The sequence below is a fragment of the Heterocephalus glaber genome, unplaced genomic scaffold, assembly GCF_053883595.1.
Source record: "Heterocephalus glaber isolate CG9 unplaced genomic scaffold, H.glaber_assembly_v1.0 deba00001572, whole genome shotgun sequence".
NCBI classification, from domain to species: Eukaryota; Metazoa; Chordata; class Mammalia; order Rodentia; family Bathyergidae; genus Heterocephalus; species Heterocephalus glaber.
This window is the reverse complement of record NW_028258357.1, coordinates 1,288,672-1,308,122: the sequence shown is the minus strand read 5'-3', so window position 1 is coordinate 1,308,122 and position 19,451 is coordinate 1,288,672. Positions and strand designations below refer to the sequence as shown.

Genomic DNA, 19,451 nt, shown 5'->3' with positions numbered 1-19,451 from the left:
TGATCAGGGACATAATAAAGAACTTATTTAGCCAAGGCATAACTTTTCATTGTAGCCCCCAACCTCTAACCAGCAGCCTTTGAACACACATGTGTGGTTTTCTGTGTGTGTGCGTGTGTGTGTGTGTGTGTGTGTGTCTGTGTTTCTTTGCTTGCTTGTTTTGTTTTGTTTATTCATTTGTGAGGAAAGGGAGATGGTTTAAAACTTAAATAAGTTGTTAATATTTAAAATTTGGGAGATTTTATTTTAAAGTCTGAAATTTTAGTTTCTTCTGGAGAAGTCATATGAAAGATAACTCTGATATCAAAATCCTGTGACTGATAGGGCCAAGTTTAATTGTCCCTACCCTCATGTCACAGCCCTCACAGTTTATCATAGTATCACACATTTTGCCATTCATTATAACTTCAACATCTGTAATCCTCACTCAGGCACAGAATTATAAATCTTTCTTTGTAAAAGAACCTCTAATCTATCCACATTTCTTTATATCTTCTATATGTACAAATAAAGTTAAACAGAAATAGTTTTAAATTTTTGTAGCTTAATCATTTCACATGTGATTAATATTCTTTTTTGTTTGTTTGTTTTTGTGGTACTGGGGATTGAACTCTGGACCTTGCACTTGCGAGGCAGACAGTGGCACCACTGAGCTAAATGCCCAGCCCGTGATTAATGTTCTTAAAAACATGTTAATCGCAATTTTATTTATTTTTTCTTATTCTACCCTCACTTAAACTCTTTAAAGATGAAACATCTGTTTTCCTGTCTAGAACCATTTTCTTTGCATATCTCAAGAATAATTGCCAGATTTATTTTTCTTTTTTACAGACTGTAAACCATTTAAGAAAATATGTAGATCTTTAGATACAGCCTCTTTGTATAGTATTGCAGTGTGCTAATTTTTTTAAAGTAGCTAAAGTGCCTTAACTTTACAGCTAAAGACAATATTACACTGTGGGACTTGGGGTGATCCATGCTTTTGAGTAGCATTTTACAATCAACACCTCTCCCCTTTTCAGGATAGCGAATCACTAACAGGAGGGCTGACTGGTTCTAAGGGGGCGGATCCACCGGTAAGTTAGATTCTTCATTAAATTTAAGTGTTGACAAATTGAATTTTGCACATACTAGATCATCTGACAGCTGCTTGAATACTATTTATCATATATAAGTATGTTTCAAAATATAGCTATTGGAGTAAACTAATGCAAACTCCTAGACTGTGAGGTGTGGTATGGTTTTTCAAAATATTGTAATTCCACATAAAATATAATCTCCATATATTAGCGCTAAAAACAGGAATAAAAGTTTCATTATATGTCAGTGATTTATGACCTACTAATGTGCTACACTGACTTGAGAGTTTACCATTTCAAACAGTGGAAGATTTGGGTTGCACTGTATTTTCTAGTTACTGAGAAAGTTTTATTTGTGCCGTAAGTAGTATTGATTCTTTAGATTGTTTTTTCTTTCTAACTTTACTCAGAAATCTTTTAGGAAATTAGAGAAAGTATTCTTAAATATTAAGGTTATTTTTAATAAGAGGAGCTTGTTGTTCTAGTATTGGAACATATTATTCCTTTCTGTGATGTCTGATTCCAGAAAACATTAAGATGACGGACCTGTGACTTCAAGCTTGTAATACAAATACGAATTCAAGGAGTATAACTCAAGTAATAAGACAGATTCAATTTATTTTAACAAATGGTCAACACAAATTCTTATCACTGTTTGCTTGTCACTTAGTATGACAAGATTTAATGAGGAACACACTGAACTCAGTGTTATCAGTTTTTAGCTGTACTTCATGTGGGCATCTAGGTGAAGAACATACTTCCATTAAAACACTAGTGAGGTATTAAGAAATAAATTTTGACCATAGGTCTTTTGTCTCTATCTCACTCTCAGGTGTGTTATGATGACCAATCTTGATCAAGCTTCTCCTAAAGAAGAGCTAAGCAATGTATTTAGTGTTAGCCTTCTTTACATTTTCATCATCTGTATTTCTATAGAAAAATGCATTGGCTTCAAATAACTACTTATATTTACCACTGAACTCGGCACACTGTGGCATAAGGAAAGGTGAAACACAACTCAGTCCAGAAAATATACTAACAAGATTTATGCCCAGCCCTCTATTTAGGTATTGTAGGTGACTGCTAATGTGGTATAATTTCACTGTGCTTAGTCACACAGTGCTTGTGCATAGCATTGAACTTATATCAAAGAATAACTCTATCTACTTCAAAACACTTCTCTCACCTGCTCACTGATGGCTAAAAGAATTCTACAATAAGAGAATAGTCAGTTTTAAAATGACTTGTTGCTCATTCAAAATTTTAAAAATGCACACTTCTGGAAGTGGTGACAAAATTGTATCCATTATTTTCATGTTAAAATAAATTAATTTACCATATCATTTAAGAAAGTGTGTTTTCACACACAGAAGAGTGACTGGACATGCAGTCTAGTTGTTGAAAGAAACCATTTGCATGAGGAGAAAAGATCACAGAAAGGAAAGATGGTGTACTGAAAGCAAACTTCATCAACTTCACTCCTCACAGATTAAAGTGAATAAGCATTAAGTATACAAATTTTTAGCCTTAGGTTTCCATTATATATGGCATAATTTATAGTATTATGAAGAAAAGAGTCTTTCTAGTACATGATTTACCATGACAACAGGTATTTTATACTGATGCTTACATTTTCTAAAATTCAATGATTGTGCTTATCTTGCAACTTACTTTCAAGTGAAAACATCATGAACATTTTAGGATATGTAAGAGCTTACGTATTCTGGAGGTTCATTGGTATGCAGTGATTCGGTGTCTCCAATTATGGAAGTTATTGAAACATACTGCCTGAAGATATATAATAAAGTGATTTATTAGTTCCCTGTAAAGTTTTATAAACTAGTCTGAATATGAAGGAGAAGTGTTCATAGTAGCCATGTTACTTCAGTCATTTAAGAATAAAGCTTTTAATTAAGTTGTTATATTTCCTTCCAAGTTAGAAACTGAAAGTCAGAGTTAGAAAAAAGTAGAAATAATTGAAATCCATTTGAATATTTATATTATTATCTCCCCTTTAAAAATGTAAAACATCATGAAATGTTGTCACTTCTAAAGTTATGTTTCTCATAGAAATGTTTGCAGTGTACTACAAAAATCATTCTATGTTGAAATTTCCATTGATTAAGAAATTGAACATCCTTTTTCTTATTTATTAACAGAATATATATAAAGTGCTGAATAAGAGTCTCGTCACAAAGATGCACAACTGTGGAGTAACTTATTTACCAGTATAATAGAAAATTCAAGAGATTCTTAACTATAAATGCTATATTTAAGAATTTAAAATTTTGGGCCAGGGATTTAGCTCAGTGGTTCTGCTGCCTGCTTTGCAAGCACGAGGACCTGAGTTCAATCCCCGATACCAAAAAAAAGAAGAGTTTAAAATTTTTTCTTATTATTTACAAAGCATTAGGAAATAAGTAAAGTTTGTGTTATTTTAAGTAGTAAAGTATGCATAAAGTTCTATCCATTTTGCAATATCATTATATATAAATTTGTTTATATAGTAAGAATAAATTTGAGGAACTCCAGAAATATTTTGCATTAATAGTTTTTACAATAAATATAATATAGGTTTATTGAAAGCTCAAGTACCCAGGCATGCTAGAACATACCTGCAGTCTGCCACTTGGGAGACTGAGGCAGGAGGATTGCTGTGAGTTGGAGGCCAGGTCACTGCTACACAGTGAGCTCAAATTGAGCCTGAACTAATAGTGAAATACTGTCTCAAAAAAGTAAAACAAAAAATCAAAAAGAAAAAAAGAAAACTCAAGTAGTCTCAGTTTCAGTGCTAATAATGAAAGATAGCTGCTCATTCATGATTTTCAAGGGCAACACAACAAATTTTACAGTGGCTTTGTTCTAAAAATGATTTTTAAAAACATGCTTTCAAATTCAGAAAATAGAACTACAGCAAATAGAACAGGTAGATTTTTCTAAATCACATAGTTATCCTAGCAAATCAACTCTTCTGCCACAGAGAAAAATATTATGTGCTGAATATTAACTAAAATGTATTTTGAAAAATTTCATCAAAAGATATTTTGCATTGTCATAAATTTCCATTCATAAAAATTGGATCACAGGTTAATTTCCAGTGTAAAAACATGGTATATATTATTTAAGAAACTAGATAATTAAAAATTAGGTAAAATATGACAATTGAGTTAAATAAGGTTTATTAAATAATATTTATTAAAACTCTATTTCCATGAGTTTTGCATCTATGAATTCGACAAAATGTAAATCAAATTACTTGTCAAAGTAATTGCATCACAGAATTTTTTCCTTGCTCTTTGTCTCTGAAAAGTGTAAGTTTATACAAAGCATTTACTTTGTACTAAGTATTGCAAGTAATATAGATATGACTTAAAGCAGGATAGGGTGTATGGTCTCAGCTTCAAATGGCCAAGAGGACTGTTGTAACTGAAGATCTAGGATACAAGCTGTGAGTCTCCTACACACCTATAAACAGGGCTCTGGTATTTGGAGAGATGAGGTTGGGCAGTTCATTGAAGAACTAGTAATGTGAGGTATCGCTGCCCATGTCAAGCCCATGAGCTGGTGGTGTGGCGATGTTGACCAGCCCCTGGCCTGGCCCACATTTCTCCTAGACTGTCAGCTTGGGCTAACTATACAGGTAAGATTGACTAATCTGATTAACAAGAAATGTTACATTTAGTGATACAGATGCAAGTATCTTAATTCATACAATGCAGGGTATTTGTCTTTGTAATTTGGTTTAAGAAAATATTCTGATTCTTTTTTATTATTAATTTCATTGGTATATTTTAGGTATACAATAGGATGACATTCATCATTTGGAATTTGTACCTTTACATGATATATCTTGGTTCTTATTTTGTCCCTATTGCCCTGCCTTCCCTTCAACCCCTCTACCCCTCCTTATTTACAAAGACTTTGTTTTCATTTTCTCATATTTATTCCTTTCCCTTATTTCCTTTCCTTTCCCCTACCCCTCCCATTTCCCTTTCCGGTTTAGACATTTTCTTCCTACTTCACATTATCTATTATACCTTTTAATCCTTATTTATACATTCAGTTTCTTATATCAGAGAAACTATTTGGTATTTATATATGTGGGTCCTATTTATTTCACTTAAAGAGTATCACCTCAATGTACATCCATTTAGCTATAAATGTCTCTAGTTTATCATGCTTTATGGCTGAGTAGTACTCCATTTATACAAAAACCACATTTTCTTTATCCAGTCTCCAATTGATGGGCAATTGTGCTGTTTCCAAACTTTAGTTATTAGAAACTGTGCTGCTATGAACATGGGTGCACATATATCACTGTGGTAGGATTCTTTTAATCCTTTTGGAAAGATACAGAGCAGGGGAATAGATGGGTCAAATGGGATCTCTAATCCTAGTTTTTTGAGGTATCTCCATACTGATTTCCACAGTGGTTGCACCAGTCTACACTCCTACCAACAGTGGGGAAGGTTTCTTTTTCCCCATAGCCCCGCCAGCATTTGTTATTGGTTTATTTCTTGATAGCAGCCATTCTTTCTGGAGTGAAGTGGAATCTTAGTGTTGTTTTCTCTTGCATCTCATGAATGACCAGTGATATTGAACATTTTTTCATATGTGTATTTACTATTTCTACTTCTTTTTCTAAGAAATGTCCATTCATTTCAGATGGCCATTTTTGTATTGGGTCTTTAAATTTGGGAGGTCTGCTTTATTTAAGTCCTTAATATATTCTAGATAGTAAATCTTTGTCTGAGGAGCAGCTGGTAAAAATTTTTTCCCACATTGTGGGTTGTCTCTTTACACTGTTGGTGGTTTCTCTTGCTTTGCAGAAGCTTTTTAATAAGATGAGATCCCACTTTTTGATTCTTTGTGCTATTTTACGTGCAACTGAGGTTTTGTTCATGAGATCTTTTCCTACATCGGTGTCTTTAAGAGTTTTGCCTAAGCTCTCTTCCAGCCGCTCTAGTGTTTCTGTTTTAATATTTAGATATTTAATCTATTTCAGTTTTAGTTTAGTGCATGTTGAGAGATATAGGTCTAGTTTTTTAAAAAATCATGTCTCATGTCTTTTTTAAAGAGCAAATTGAAAAAAATTCTAATAAGGACTAACATAGAAGAATGTGTAATAAGGACTAATGTGATCCAAACCTTAGAAAATGTAAAACGTTTCAGAACATATTTCACTGTATTAGTTATTGGGCAAATGTGTAAAGATTTTGTGCTGTTTCAGAGGAGTGTCATCAGCATTTAAGTCCGTTTCATCGCCTCATACACAAATTACAGCAAGAACAATACCAGAGAGATCCAGGTCCTTCCTTGTTTTTTTATTTCTTTTTTCCCCAAGTTTTTACTTTGGAATTATAAGATCTGTAAAACATGCCTAGAGAGCTTAGTTTTCTTATTTGTTCAAAGTTTCTTCTATCCAAATGGTAATGGTTCTCTTTATTACAAGAGTGATAAATAAGTGAATCCCCATATAATTCATCCTTTGCTTGATAAACACACTGTACTGAACATTCTTTACCTCTATTAATTCTTTCTTCACTGATTAAACCAGAATTCTCTGTTTTGTACTTTCTGTATTTTTGTACTTTCTGTTCTCATTTTACAGCTTTTTAATTGTTCTTAGCAATTAGAATAAACAACACAAAGATTTTTTTTTAAAAATTCCATTTCCCAAGTCTGCTATTTAGACCAGGTTTTATATCCTTCAAATTGTAAATTGGCTTAAAAACTATAACACCTCCCAAACTGATATTAATTTTACTATTAAAAAAGTTAATTTTCTGCATAAAATATAAAATAATGTTAATCTTAATTGTGAACTAATTTAATTTCTTTCAAACTGAATTATATTTTTTATCATTTTATTTTATTCTCTTTTTGTTTATTCCAAAATCAGTGCATATTTTAGTGTACATCATATACTAGATGTTTGATTGGGTTTTGGAGATGCACAGTTCTTAATTTCAAAGTCCTTTAATATGGTGAGCTGTATAATTTGATAAAAACAAATTAGGGTATCACATGGGCACAGGACAAGATAAAAGTCAAATAAGACCAAATAATCCCATTGGTGGAGATGCAAGAGATCAACGTAAATCAGTAAGGACAAATAGAAGGAATAATGTCTAATATGATAACTGTAGAATGAGTTGAAATTTGTGAAGTGAAGGAGTTAGGCATGATGTTTTAAGCAGAAGAAACTGTATATGTGTAGATTAGAAATAAAAACATAAGATCATATGGGGAGGATATAAAACAAGTTGGTGATGGGAGATATTGGTGAGATAGAAGACTACAAGGTTAACTTGGGGTATGAACATGAGAAATTTCATGGAAGAAATTTGTATCTCTACCAAGAATCATAAGAAACTATTAATTTTTTTTTAAACAGAAGGGCCTCTTAATTAAATCTTTTCTTTAGAAACGTTTTCTTGGACATGGTTGAAGAGTGAATTAGAGAAAAATAACAAAAGGGAGCATGGTCATTTAAAGGATTCTTTCCATCAACCAAAAGATGGCTATAAAATTATGTGATATTTTTGTCTATTATGCCAGATACCTGAGATTCCTCAGGTGTTCACTTATATATGGAAGTTGCAAAAGATTTGGTAGAGAATGTATTAGAGACTAGGAAGGTTAGGGAAGAGTAGATAATGCATACCCAAGCATAGAAATAATAAGTTCTAATGTCCTACAGCATAGTGGGGGATATAGTTTCTCATAACATATATATATATATATATATATATATATATTATGAATAACTAGAAGAGAGGAGCTTGAAGTCTTCAAACACAAAGTAACAATAAAGAGATAGAACATTAACTTTTCTGGCTTGATCAGTACATATTGTATATATATATTCAGATAATTCATTTTTTTCCATTAATATGTGCAATTTTATATGTTAATCAAAAAAAGTTTTTAAAAGTTTAAGAAGACTATTTGAGGGCAATACTATATGAAAATTCAATATTTAAAAGCAATGTGAATAATATGAGCCTATAAAGTGACAATAAAAGTGGAAAGGAGTGAATTGATTTGTGAGATATTTAGAATATAATGAATACACAAGAATAAATAGTTATTTTGAAAGAGAATAAAACTTACTAAGAAGTGAAATTTTCCATTTCACCTTTCTGTTTTGGCAAGTGAATGAAAGGAGCATTTGTAGAGACAAGAAATCCATGACGTAGAGTGTTTTCAGAGGGATAAATAAAATAGTATACAACTAGAAGTTTGTATTATTGCCCAGATACTTTAATTTTGTAAATAATAACAAAATATTTTGAAATACATACTAATATATAACCAGTCTCTTGGTTGTATAATTTCAAGTAAAATATTATTTTAATTCAACTATTTGTCTTTCTAAAATATCACAGTTTTGTCCAAACTAGCAATATCATTTCAATCATAAAAATTGTAAATATTTGTATTTTGCTCTCTTGTTCTTTTCTTCTTTTCTTTTATGTTTCTATTAATTTTACTATGAACATATATATACTTGTATTTATATATAACATGTATAAATACATATTTATAAATATAAATATATAAAGCAAGATAGATATATAGATATATAGATAGATGGATAGATATCCTACACAGGAAATAAAGAGATATTTTTAGTCTCTTTAGTTCTTGACTAAACAAAGGCTGTTCTCTAAATAGACCATTCTTATCTAATACAATAAAGTAGAGCTATTTTTATTTTTCATTAAAATACTTGTAATTTAGGATGAATTTAGCTAAAAAGGGAGGAGTACAAATACAGCTTTATACAAATAATTACTCATTAAAATGTGAAAATATGAAGTAAACGTTTATAAATAAAATATTTTCATAACTCCTACTGTGTACTTGTGTGAAGGTCTCTATCCCAATGCAGCGGTTTTCAGAGGTGGGACCTAGACCAGGGAATGGAGCAAAAAGGTGCTGACCTCATTAATGGATTCATCTATGAATGAGCTCCTAGCTGAATGGGCTAAGAGGAATGGAGATACTTGGAGGAAGTAGGTCACAGAGTGCATAACCTGGCAGAGTATATTCTCCTCCACAGCTCCTTCCTGTCCGTTTTCTTCCTACTCTCTGTTTTCTGGTTGTCATGAGAGGAGGAACTTTCCTCTGCCATATCTTTTCTCTGTGATATTTCTGCTTTGGAGCCAACTGAAGATGTACTGAAATCTCTGAAATTGTTAGCTAAAATTAACTTCCTCCTTCAAGTTATGTATTTCAAGATTGTGGGTACAGCAATGAAAAACTGACTTAACATACCAGAACATCCTGAGGTGACAGGGCAAGTGCAGACCTTTGTGCATGCTGTTGCTTCTGTAAAGACCCCAGTAATGTGGTGCTGTCTGTCGTATGACAAGGGAAAGGAGCTGGTATGCTGAAGATTTGCTCCTTTCCTACCATTTGTATTTATTACAATTTGGCTGAGGAGGGAATGGCAGGCTGTTTTATGTTGAGATTCTCCCCTTTTCCTTCCCTGGGTCTTGAGAGGCTGGGAGGCAGCATTTACTCTACTTTTGGAACCTTTGTACTAAGGAACATTTATATAGAAGGAAAAGAACTTGTGCTACTCACTCGTCTGTAAGGGTTAGTCTTTTAGACATGCGTATAGTCAGGGAAACATGAATTAGCAAAATATAAATGTTTAAAAATTGTTTTAAATTAACAATTATAGCCACTACAGGCACTTTAAAAAAGGAATCTCCCTGTATATTCATAATAAAGTTGAGATTCTATAGACTTCTTAGTTAGAATTAAAATCTGTGTTGATTCAGAAATATTCCAAATAGTTATATGTTTAGAGATTTTATGGTAGGCTATGAAGTTATTTTTCAAAGAGTTATTTGAAAGTATTGAAGTGTAGAAAATTGGAAGTCTTACAGGGAAAGTAAAGAATTTAAAATATTAAAAATTCAATATTTTGGTCCTAGAGTTCACCAAGGTCCTGTGATAGTCATTAAATCATCTACATAAACTATCAAAATATTACTGTCTTTTATTTATAGGAAAATGTATACTTTAGTTAGAGCATGATAATAAGTTTTGTGTAAAAATCTATTTTTTCTATTTTTCCTTTTCTTTATCTCATATTACAATGGGTAATACATGTGAGTATTTTTCTTCGACTGACATAAAATTCTACTGCTATAAAAATTCTTTTAAAATTATCCAGGCATCTCTATCCAGAAATTCTGGATTTTGTTTGATTTAAATCATTATTCTCCAAAGGCTAATAATTTAAATAAAAATTGATATTCTATCCAACTTCATTTTTCTAACTTTTAAATAAAATCATGTAACTAGTTAAATTAAAAATAAGCAGAAAATAGCTAATGCAAGATAAAGCTTATTAGACTGATTTTTTAAAAAGCTATAGGCTTACAAGAGATATATAAAATATAAAATAAAGAAAGGTTGAAAATAGAATGATAGAAAAGATATAATATGAAATGTTAACTGAGAAAAGCCTATGTATACTGTGTTAATTTCAGAAATTATAATCTTTCCAGAAAATATATGAAATATTAGAAAAGAAATACTTCAATATAAAAACTAGTACATTTAAATGTTCATAGATTCAACAACAATCATTTGAAATACAAAAAATCCAAACAACAAAAAAGCCCCAATCATAGTGGACCATTTTAACATACTTCTCTCAGTAACTGATTGTGCAAGACAATGAGATCTATATTGATACTGGTTTGAGCTGAATAATAAGCACCTTGATTTCAGTGATAAACACACAGCAAATCACAGGCCCTGCTTACCTTCAAAACGAGGGTATTGTAGAAAATGAACAAAGAGCCCGTCCAAATGACTATCTGCCATATGAGGCCAGAATTGAAACAAAAGCTGATAAGAACATTATGAGGGAAAATAAAAAGCCAATATCTCATGAGGTCTCAAAAATCCTTAGCAAAATTTTCATTAATTAAATGAAACAGTAAAGATATGACATCAGGAAAGTTCATTTTGTTCCAGAAAAGCAAGGTCTACATAGCTATTATATAGACAGAAATAAAACTCTAGCAGGTAGATTTGAAAAGTAGTATTTTATTCTTTTTGTTTTGTTCCTCTGTTCAAAACTTCACTTCTACAGACAAGCCAAAATACATACATTATTGATAGAATTTTATATCATTGTGATTTAAAAATATTGATGTCTTAAACTTGCTACTTTTAATGATGTTGCATTTATAACAATGTTTTACTTTGTTAATATTGGTACTTAATATATTTCACCTTAAAATTAATTTCCAGTGTAAAAAAGTCTTTGTCTAGTATCGATTGTGTAGAACACAGCTAGTGTTAAGGTAAAGAGTACAGGTGATATTCTTATGATCCTTCTCTCCTTGCCTCTATGCTTAACTTTTTTCCTTTCTACAATTAAAAAAGTTTTATTTTGGAACAATTTGTTTAGAGGCACTACTATACTCTTTAAATTAAATTATATGAGAGTCTTAATTTGTTTATCTATTCCAGCTGATGCTGGATGCCATAAGGAGTATTTGAAGAATCCCATGTTTTAGTCCTCTAAGAAATACAATTTTATATTCCTCAAGATACCGTTAACCCCACATATTTTAGTGCTCTTTAATCAATTTTAAATATTTATTTGAATGTGAAGGAATTCCATTACCAAGATATTATAGTAAGAAACATAGCTGAAGAAACTTAAAAAGAAATTTTACTTATATTAATATTGAAAAGGGAGTAAGAATTCAAATGTATTTCTAAAATGTAACTATGAAAATAGAAGTGTTCCCTAAGTATATTAAGATTTTAATCACATATCAATCTAAATCCAATCAATCAAGTATTCACAGACCCAAATCTAACTTTCTTATATCCCATTAACATTGAATTTTATATAAATGTCTCAGAAATTGACTTTTCTTTCTTATCCCTTCCTTGGATGCTGTTGCCTTTGGATACTAATTTTTTGAAAGCCTTAAAGGAATAGTTCTGTTTTGTGATCCTATCAGAGGACTCTATTATTCTTACACCGAGATTTTTAGACTGGAAATTTAAAGAAAAAATTTTTTAATTTAATTTTTTTCTTTAAACAGATCATGTAATGCAGTTATTCTCACTCTATATCTTTCCTTTATCTTTTCATTATTTTATATATATTATCATTGACTTTTTAAAGATTCACAGATGTTTCTGTTCATTTTTTGTCTTTCTCCTTAGGACTATTTATTCTTTATTATATTTTGTTTTTCTTCATATCTTAAATACTCCAACTGCCTCTTATCTTTTTTTGAGTACAAGACATCACAGATATCAATTAAGAACTGTTCCAATGTTCTTAACTTATGGCAGAGTGTGTTCAGTTCTACATACACTTATTACTTACATGTTTTCTCTTATATTTATACTTAGTATGCATTTCTAGATGCATATATGTTATACACAAAATATTCCATTAAGAATATACATGTTTGTCTGATGTGAAGGAAACAATAGGAAGCCATAATTAAGAGTAAAAGGCAAAAATAAAGGAAGATCTCTTTGCGGAAGTGTGGACAGAGTGGTCACTCCAAAAGAATGAGCTGTATACAGTAAGGACTGTTGTCCCTGAAGAGCTCCAGAGACAACATCGATGGAAATCAGCAACGGAGACCAGCACTCTGCAGAGTCCTAGCATGAGGGGGCTTTGAAAGATGGCAGCTGGAAGTGGCAAAGACCAGCAGCCAGCAGAGTTGACAGAGGGCATCCAGCATTGACTGTGTCAGCTGGTGGCATCAGGACTGCTGACAAGAGCTGTACTTTGCTCATTTTGTATTTAAATCTGAATCAGGCAAACAACTCAACATTTGTACCTGCACTTAGTTAAGGATTTTAAGATGTAATCATTCTAGACCCGAGGTTGGCTAAATTCAGTGAGTGGTATTCCTATAAGAAAAGGAGAGGAAATTAACAGAGACACATAGAAGAGAGTGAAAGTTACGTGGAAAATGGAAGCACAAATTGTAGTGTTGGATTTATAAGACAAGGAACACTAAGTGCAAACAGTCACCTCTAGAAGAAAGCTATGGAACCAATTCCTCTTTGGAACTTCCAGAAAGAATCGAATCTGCTGACAGTTTGTTTTTGGATTCTCATATCCAGAATTGTAAAAAAATGAATATCTATTGTTTTAAAGTCAGGAATCTTTTGGTAGTTTGTTACGGACCCTTGGGATATGGAAATAATGAATAATGGACTTGAATGTGATTGAAGCTTAGTGAACAAATGACAAAGTAACATTAAATGTAATTGGAATGAAAGGCACCAGCTACTAGATCATGAGGAATTTGGATTTTATTTCAAATACTATGGAAAGTCATGGGAGAGTTTTATATAAGGAAATTACATGATAATATTCATGTTTTAAAATGTTTACACTGGCTTCTCTTAAAAATTGAGTGGACTAGGGTGTGAATTAAAGTAAGAAAGACCTGGCAAGGAAGTGGGCTAGTGCAGAAATCCAGAAGGAGAAGGTGAAAGCTTACTTTATGATGTTAAACTCAGGGAAGTGATACACTTTAAAGTTAGAATCAATGACTTGAGGAAGGACTGGAGTTGCATATTGAGAGAAAACTAAAGATGTTACTAAGTTTTGGACTGAGTTGCTGGATAAAGAGATGTTCATGAAATTTTTCAAAACAAGAACCACAAGTGAAATAAAGATATAGGGGTGGGAGTGAAAAGAAAATGCTGTTTACCTGGACATGTGTGAATTATTGAAGTTAAACTTAAATTTAAGTGGCATGAGTATTTATAAGCACAAGAATAGTGAGACCATTAAGAAAGAGGGTGTAGAAAAATAGGAGAGGTCTAAAACCAAGCCAATATTGAAATAACTTAGAGAAAACATATGCAACAATGAAAGCTTAATGAGGAACTTTCAGGAGAAAAGAGTTATTAAGGTTTTAGTAGAAGAAAAGAGAGGAAAATGGGGAACCAAGGCATATTTCCCCACTGATTCATTTTTATATAAAACAAGAATTTTTTCAATACAATGACTGAGTTCAGGGCTTACCCTCTGTCTTGGTTACTTTTTTCACTTCAAAGAAAAAATACCTTGATACTGAAAGTTAAAATAGGAAAGGTTTATTTCAGCTCACAGCCAGTAGAGGTTTCAGTGTATATTCAGTTGGCTCTGAGCCGGGCAACAAAACAGAGGGGCATCACAGTGGAGAAGCAGTCCATGCTGTGGCAGGCAGAAGGCAGCAGCAGCAGCAGCAGCAGAAGAAGATGCCTGCCTTTTTCTTGTTTCCTGTTCCTTTATATTCAATGTAGGCTGCCAGAGTATTGATTAGTGCCACCATCACCCAGGGTGGGGCTTCCATTATCCACACCCATAATCTCAACATCACACCGTTAATCCACATTCCCATACCCTGAATCCAGCCACCTCCAAAAAGCCCCGCCTATGACTGAATGAGGCTTTGGGAAGATGTCTAGATATAAGCCATAACACCCTCTAATATCTTGAGAAAAATGTTCCCCAGAGTAACTCTTTGAAATTTCTGTGTCTTTAGTTTTTATGCTTATTTATTATTTAAATTGGGAGAAAAGTGGAATTCCAAAGCCAAATACCAATAACATTTTTAAGGCCACACATATACTTCATATTGTTTTTGTTAGCTTCATGAAGCTTATTAACCTTAATAAAATTTTGTTCTTAATTTTATAACCAGTTCATATAGTATAACTTTAAAAATTAGTGCCTACATGTAAAATCCAAAAGAAGAGTAAAGGAGAATATGAAAGTATTGCCAACTCCAAATTTGGTTCATTCACAAAGTAAGACCAGTCTTTCACAGTTATCCTATTGTTAGTACCTTAATTTACAAATAGGAAATCAAGAAGGCACGCATTACTTTATCATCATAACTTGTTGGGTGGAGAAATGAAACTAAGATCACTGGTTTTCTTTTGGCTGACAAAAATTGAAGCTTCTTTTCACAATTAACAAAAAAGGAGTTGGGCCCTGGATTTGGCTCAGTGGTGCCGCCACCTGCCTCGCAAGCGCAAGGTCCTGAGTTCAATCCCTGGCACCAATAAATAAATAAATAAATAGTTCCTGTACTCAAAAAGAAATGATAGACTTTAGTTTCATTAGCATAAAGAAAACACAGAGAATAATTATTAAATGCTGTGCTCATGTCAAATAAGTATAAAGTCTTAGAAATAGCCATTAAGTTTAATCCCAATTTTACTACTTCTTATCTCTGTGATTTTAAGCAAGCTACTAATACTCACAAAACATTGAGTTTCTCATTTGTAAAATTAAGCCTGGATTTTTCTGTTATGTGTAGATTTGTGGTAAAATTTGGTGACTATAATTAAGACTTTGAGCATCTCATGGGCTCTGTTCATAACTCCACCAACATTAACACAGTTTTGAATCATCCCCTCAGAAGCTGGCCGTTGAAACAAAGAATCATGTAGAGGGTAGAGGAGAATAGTGATGAAAGGGAGAAAAGCAAATAGCATTTCCAAGTTCTAGTCATGTAGTATGAGACTGATACATTGACCTTCAACTATTGACTCAAAAGGATTTTTGAAACAAATGTTTTTTTCAATGTTTCTCGCTACAGCAAGACTAGATCTCTGATTTCATCTTAATGAATTACTTTTTCCCTATCTTAGTTTTTACCTGTATAGTTGCTCTCCTTTCTCTCCTGGCTCCTCAGGGACCTTTAACTTTTGTGTATCCATTTTCCCTCCAGCAGTCTCTTCCTTTCTATTAACTTCTTTTTCTCTGCTTTCAAGCATGCCCACATTGCAAACCCTTTTGTGGGAGTATATTACCCTTCTAGTTTAGATCTACAGCTTTTCTACATAGCCAGATTTCTCAAATTTGTATGTTAAGTTCCCTGTGACAATTCCTCAGCTCTGACTCTCTCTTTTGTTTTATGTGAAATGATTCCTACCCACCCTCATTGAAAGCAGCATGCTTCAAAGTTTTATTTATGTCCATAATAATTGAACCCAATGACCTAATTTCATTCTTAATTTCCCTTCCCCTCTGTGTAGCATTTGATACTGTTGGGTCTCTGCCTCAGATGTCCACTTCTTTCTACCACTGTATCCGTAGGAACATCCCTAAAATCCGGTCTTTGTCTACATGTTTCTCTGTTCATGCTTACACATTTTGACTACGGTCCAAGACTATCGTACCTTGCCCAGCTTGTCACTAAGTTTAAAATCTCTGACCATAAACCTATGGTCTCTTTTGGTTTTTAATATTCCACTTACTGTAAAACAGAAAAAGTGCTTATCATTTACTATTAAAAGGAAAAAAAATGCTTACTTGAGGAATATTGCAGTTTTCCATACATATATCCCTTCTACCCTTCCCCGGCATCCTCAGCAATCATTTCTGAACATGAAGTTTCTATTTTTACCTTCTTAAATAGTACCTTTGACTTCAATCTCATGCTCAAGGATGTTCATTAGCTCCTATGTCTGTAAGATGCAACTTTTTTCTTAGGTGGAGTTGCTTCTTTTGAATTTGAAAGCCATAAGTAAGTGAAAAAAAAGTCTTAATTGTCGTTTGAAAAATCCCTCAGAAAGAACCCATGTTAAAAACTTGCATTTGTCCAAGTCTTAATGTCCAACTCATCTAATATATTTCTTTAATCTTTTGTAGGTGCAATGTATAAAGAGTAAAATCCACATTTAAAAATGTGTATTATTTGACTATGTTTTAAATGTACATAATCATTTATTCACCACCACAGTCAATATAGAGAACTTTTGGGCCAGGGATTTAGCTCAGTGTGGCACCGTGCCTGCCTCATAAGCACAAGGTCCTGAATGCAATCCCCGGAACCAAATATAAAACTTTCCATGGTTCTAAAATGTCCCCAGGACTGTTGGTAGTCAAACCACATCCAGACACTCATACAATGGCAACTACTGACCTTTCTGTCATAATAGTTTTGATATTTCTGAATTTCACATCAATAGAATAACAAAGTATGATTTCTCTTACTTAATATATTTTTGATATTGTAAGATTTTACAAGTATCAGTAGTGTAGTATAGTTCTCTTTTGTTGCTTAATAGTATATTCTCTTATACAAATATTTCACATTTTGTGATTCTATTTGTCAATTGATTGACATACTATTTCTAAAAGTGCTGCATCATTTTGCTCAATGTGTGAGAATTTCAAATTTTTCCACATTCTGATTGACATTTAGTATTGTTACTCCTTTAAATTTTACCTATTCTAGTGGATATGTCATGGTATATTATTAAGACTGTAATTTTCATTTCTTGATCAGTAATATTTTATAGTCATGTGCTTATTGGTCATCAGGGTGCATATCACAGCTCTTTTTTGTCTTCTTAATGAGTTTCAGAGCTCTATATAATGAGAAAATAAGCTCATTAGCAGAAATTGATTTATAAACTTTTTAAATGAATCTGTTGATTGCTCTTCATTTACTCTGTCTTGGTGTATTGCAATACATGAAAGCCTGCATCATGTTCTTGAGCTCTGTGTAAATATGGATAAAACTACTTGCTGTTGGAATTTTTAAATAAAGAGCACCACCTTGTGGGAGCAAATAGGTAACCATATTACATGAAATGGAAGAAAAATATAAAGGATATAATAAGTTTTATAATTATTTTTACTTTAGAGTATATTAAATTATCAGTGTAGAAAGCATCATAGTTTTCCTAAGAGAAGATGAAAAGACTTTGAAGAATTTCTTTCAATTTTATAAAATAAAAATTCTTTGTAAAATTGTAATTGCTAATTGTTACTTTTGTGTAAATATTAATTTCCTTAGAATAAACAGCATGTTATGATAAGGAGAATTATAAGAAATTATTTATAGGATCTAATCAAATAATACCTTCTATTAAAAATAAGGAATCCTAAATAGAGAGGGTGTATTTAGTGTGTTCACAAATTTACATAAAACCAGTGGTGGCTTAGGTATATTTATGTAAACATCATTCATGCTTATTTGATTGATATCTGATCAATTTTTAGATGTTATAACAAAATCCTTACTGAGCTGTACTGAGGAACATATTGCTTAGCAAAAATGAATCGTTTTGGCTTAATAAGAATGGTATAACTCAACACGTTTTTTGTCTATGCAAAAATAATAATTATATTTCTAAAATCTATGACATTATCCTTTTATTTTTTAACAGTGAATATTTAATGCACCTATGGTTTACTGGAATTTAATTCAAAAAAATCTTAACATCAGTGGGTTAAAATGTTACTGGTTCTTTTAGACACTTTGCATTTGACACTTTGCTTTTCATCTCAGTTTGCTTTCAAAGATTGGGATGATGTTTGCTGATAGTCCTCTTCAGTAGGGAGCTCAGAGCTGAAAACTAGTCCTTTCCCTAAAAATAAAGAGAATACAGATTTAATTATTTTTCAAAATCAAATGCTGTAGGTCTATTTTGAAATACCAAACCATTTTACTGCTTTCAAATATGAAATGCAAAATAAAATCTTCTATGTTGAAGTTCCAGAATAAAATCTTTTCTTGTTTTCCTTTAAGTATTATTATTATTTAAAATAGAGGTTTTGTTGAGTCAGGTGTTTTTCTCACCTTATTCTAACATAGTTTGAGTTATTAAATCTTATGCAATTATTTCTATTGTGGAGGATATTAGATTCTTCCAGTTTATGGTGTTTTAATTTAGACTATTTAAGATGGTGAATATTGCTCCAGTGATTCAGAGAGACACAAGATGGATATACAGATTTTGTTAAAGGCCTGGCCATTCCATATGGGGGAGAGAGAGAGAGAGAGAGGGAGGAGAGACCTGTGAGCCAATACCTTTATTGAGTCCAATGTGTTGTCCAAACAGGCTTCCTGTGGGAAGTTTCAATTTTTGGGTTCAAAGCAAGTAGACATAAGTTTCAGACATAAGCTCCAGAAGGTGGTCCTGTTACTAAGACTGGTCACTCTGCCATATCTGCACAGTCTTATTTTACTATTCTATAGGGGAGATCCTGAGTGATGAACAATCAGTACTAATTAAGTAAATGATCCACATTTTGATGCATAGGAAGACACTTGATGGTGGTTCAAAACAATAACCATTTATTGTACCTATGATTGTATGTAGTGAAAATTTAGGGTGAAACCTACAAGGCAGTTCTGCTATGTGCACTAGACATAGGCGAGGTTGGCTGGGATTGCTCACATGACTGCAGTTCATCATCAGTCAAGGCATCTGACTATAATAAGATGGTCTACCTGAGAAAACTCATCTAGAGTGGGCTCCCATCCACACACAGAATGGGCCAGGAGTGATCAATATGCAGCAGTGCCACATAGCTCAAGACTTAAACAGAAGCATGATAAT

The 19,451-nt window shown here is 32.4% G+C and overlaps 1 protein-coding gene across 27 annotated transcripts in view; it reads left to right on the top strand.

Moving 5' to 3' along the window:
* Ppfia2 (PPFI scaffold protein A2) overlaps positions 1-19,451 on the top strand; it is a 482,684-nt gene that overhangs the window by 84,470 nt on the left and 378,763 nt on the right. For 21 of the 27 annotated variants that reach the window (XR_015443500.1, XM_087192543.1, XM_087192527.1 and 18 more), the window contains exon 3: positions 1,023-1,076. The exons of the other annotated variants lie outside the window; for them this stretch is intronic. Coding sequence is in view for 20 of the 21 variants with exons in the window: in XM_087192543.1 (XP_087048669.1) it covers positions 1,023-1,076 (54 nt within the window). In the remaining variant the exon portion in view is untranslated. The remainder of the gene's footprint in view (positions 1-1,022; positions 1,077-19,451) is intronic. 27 annotated transcript variants of the gene reach the window in all.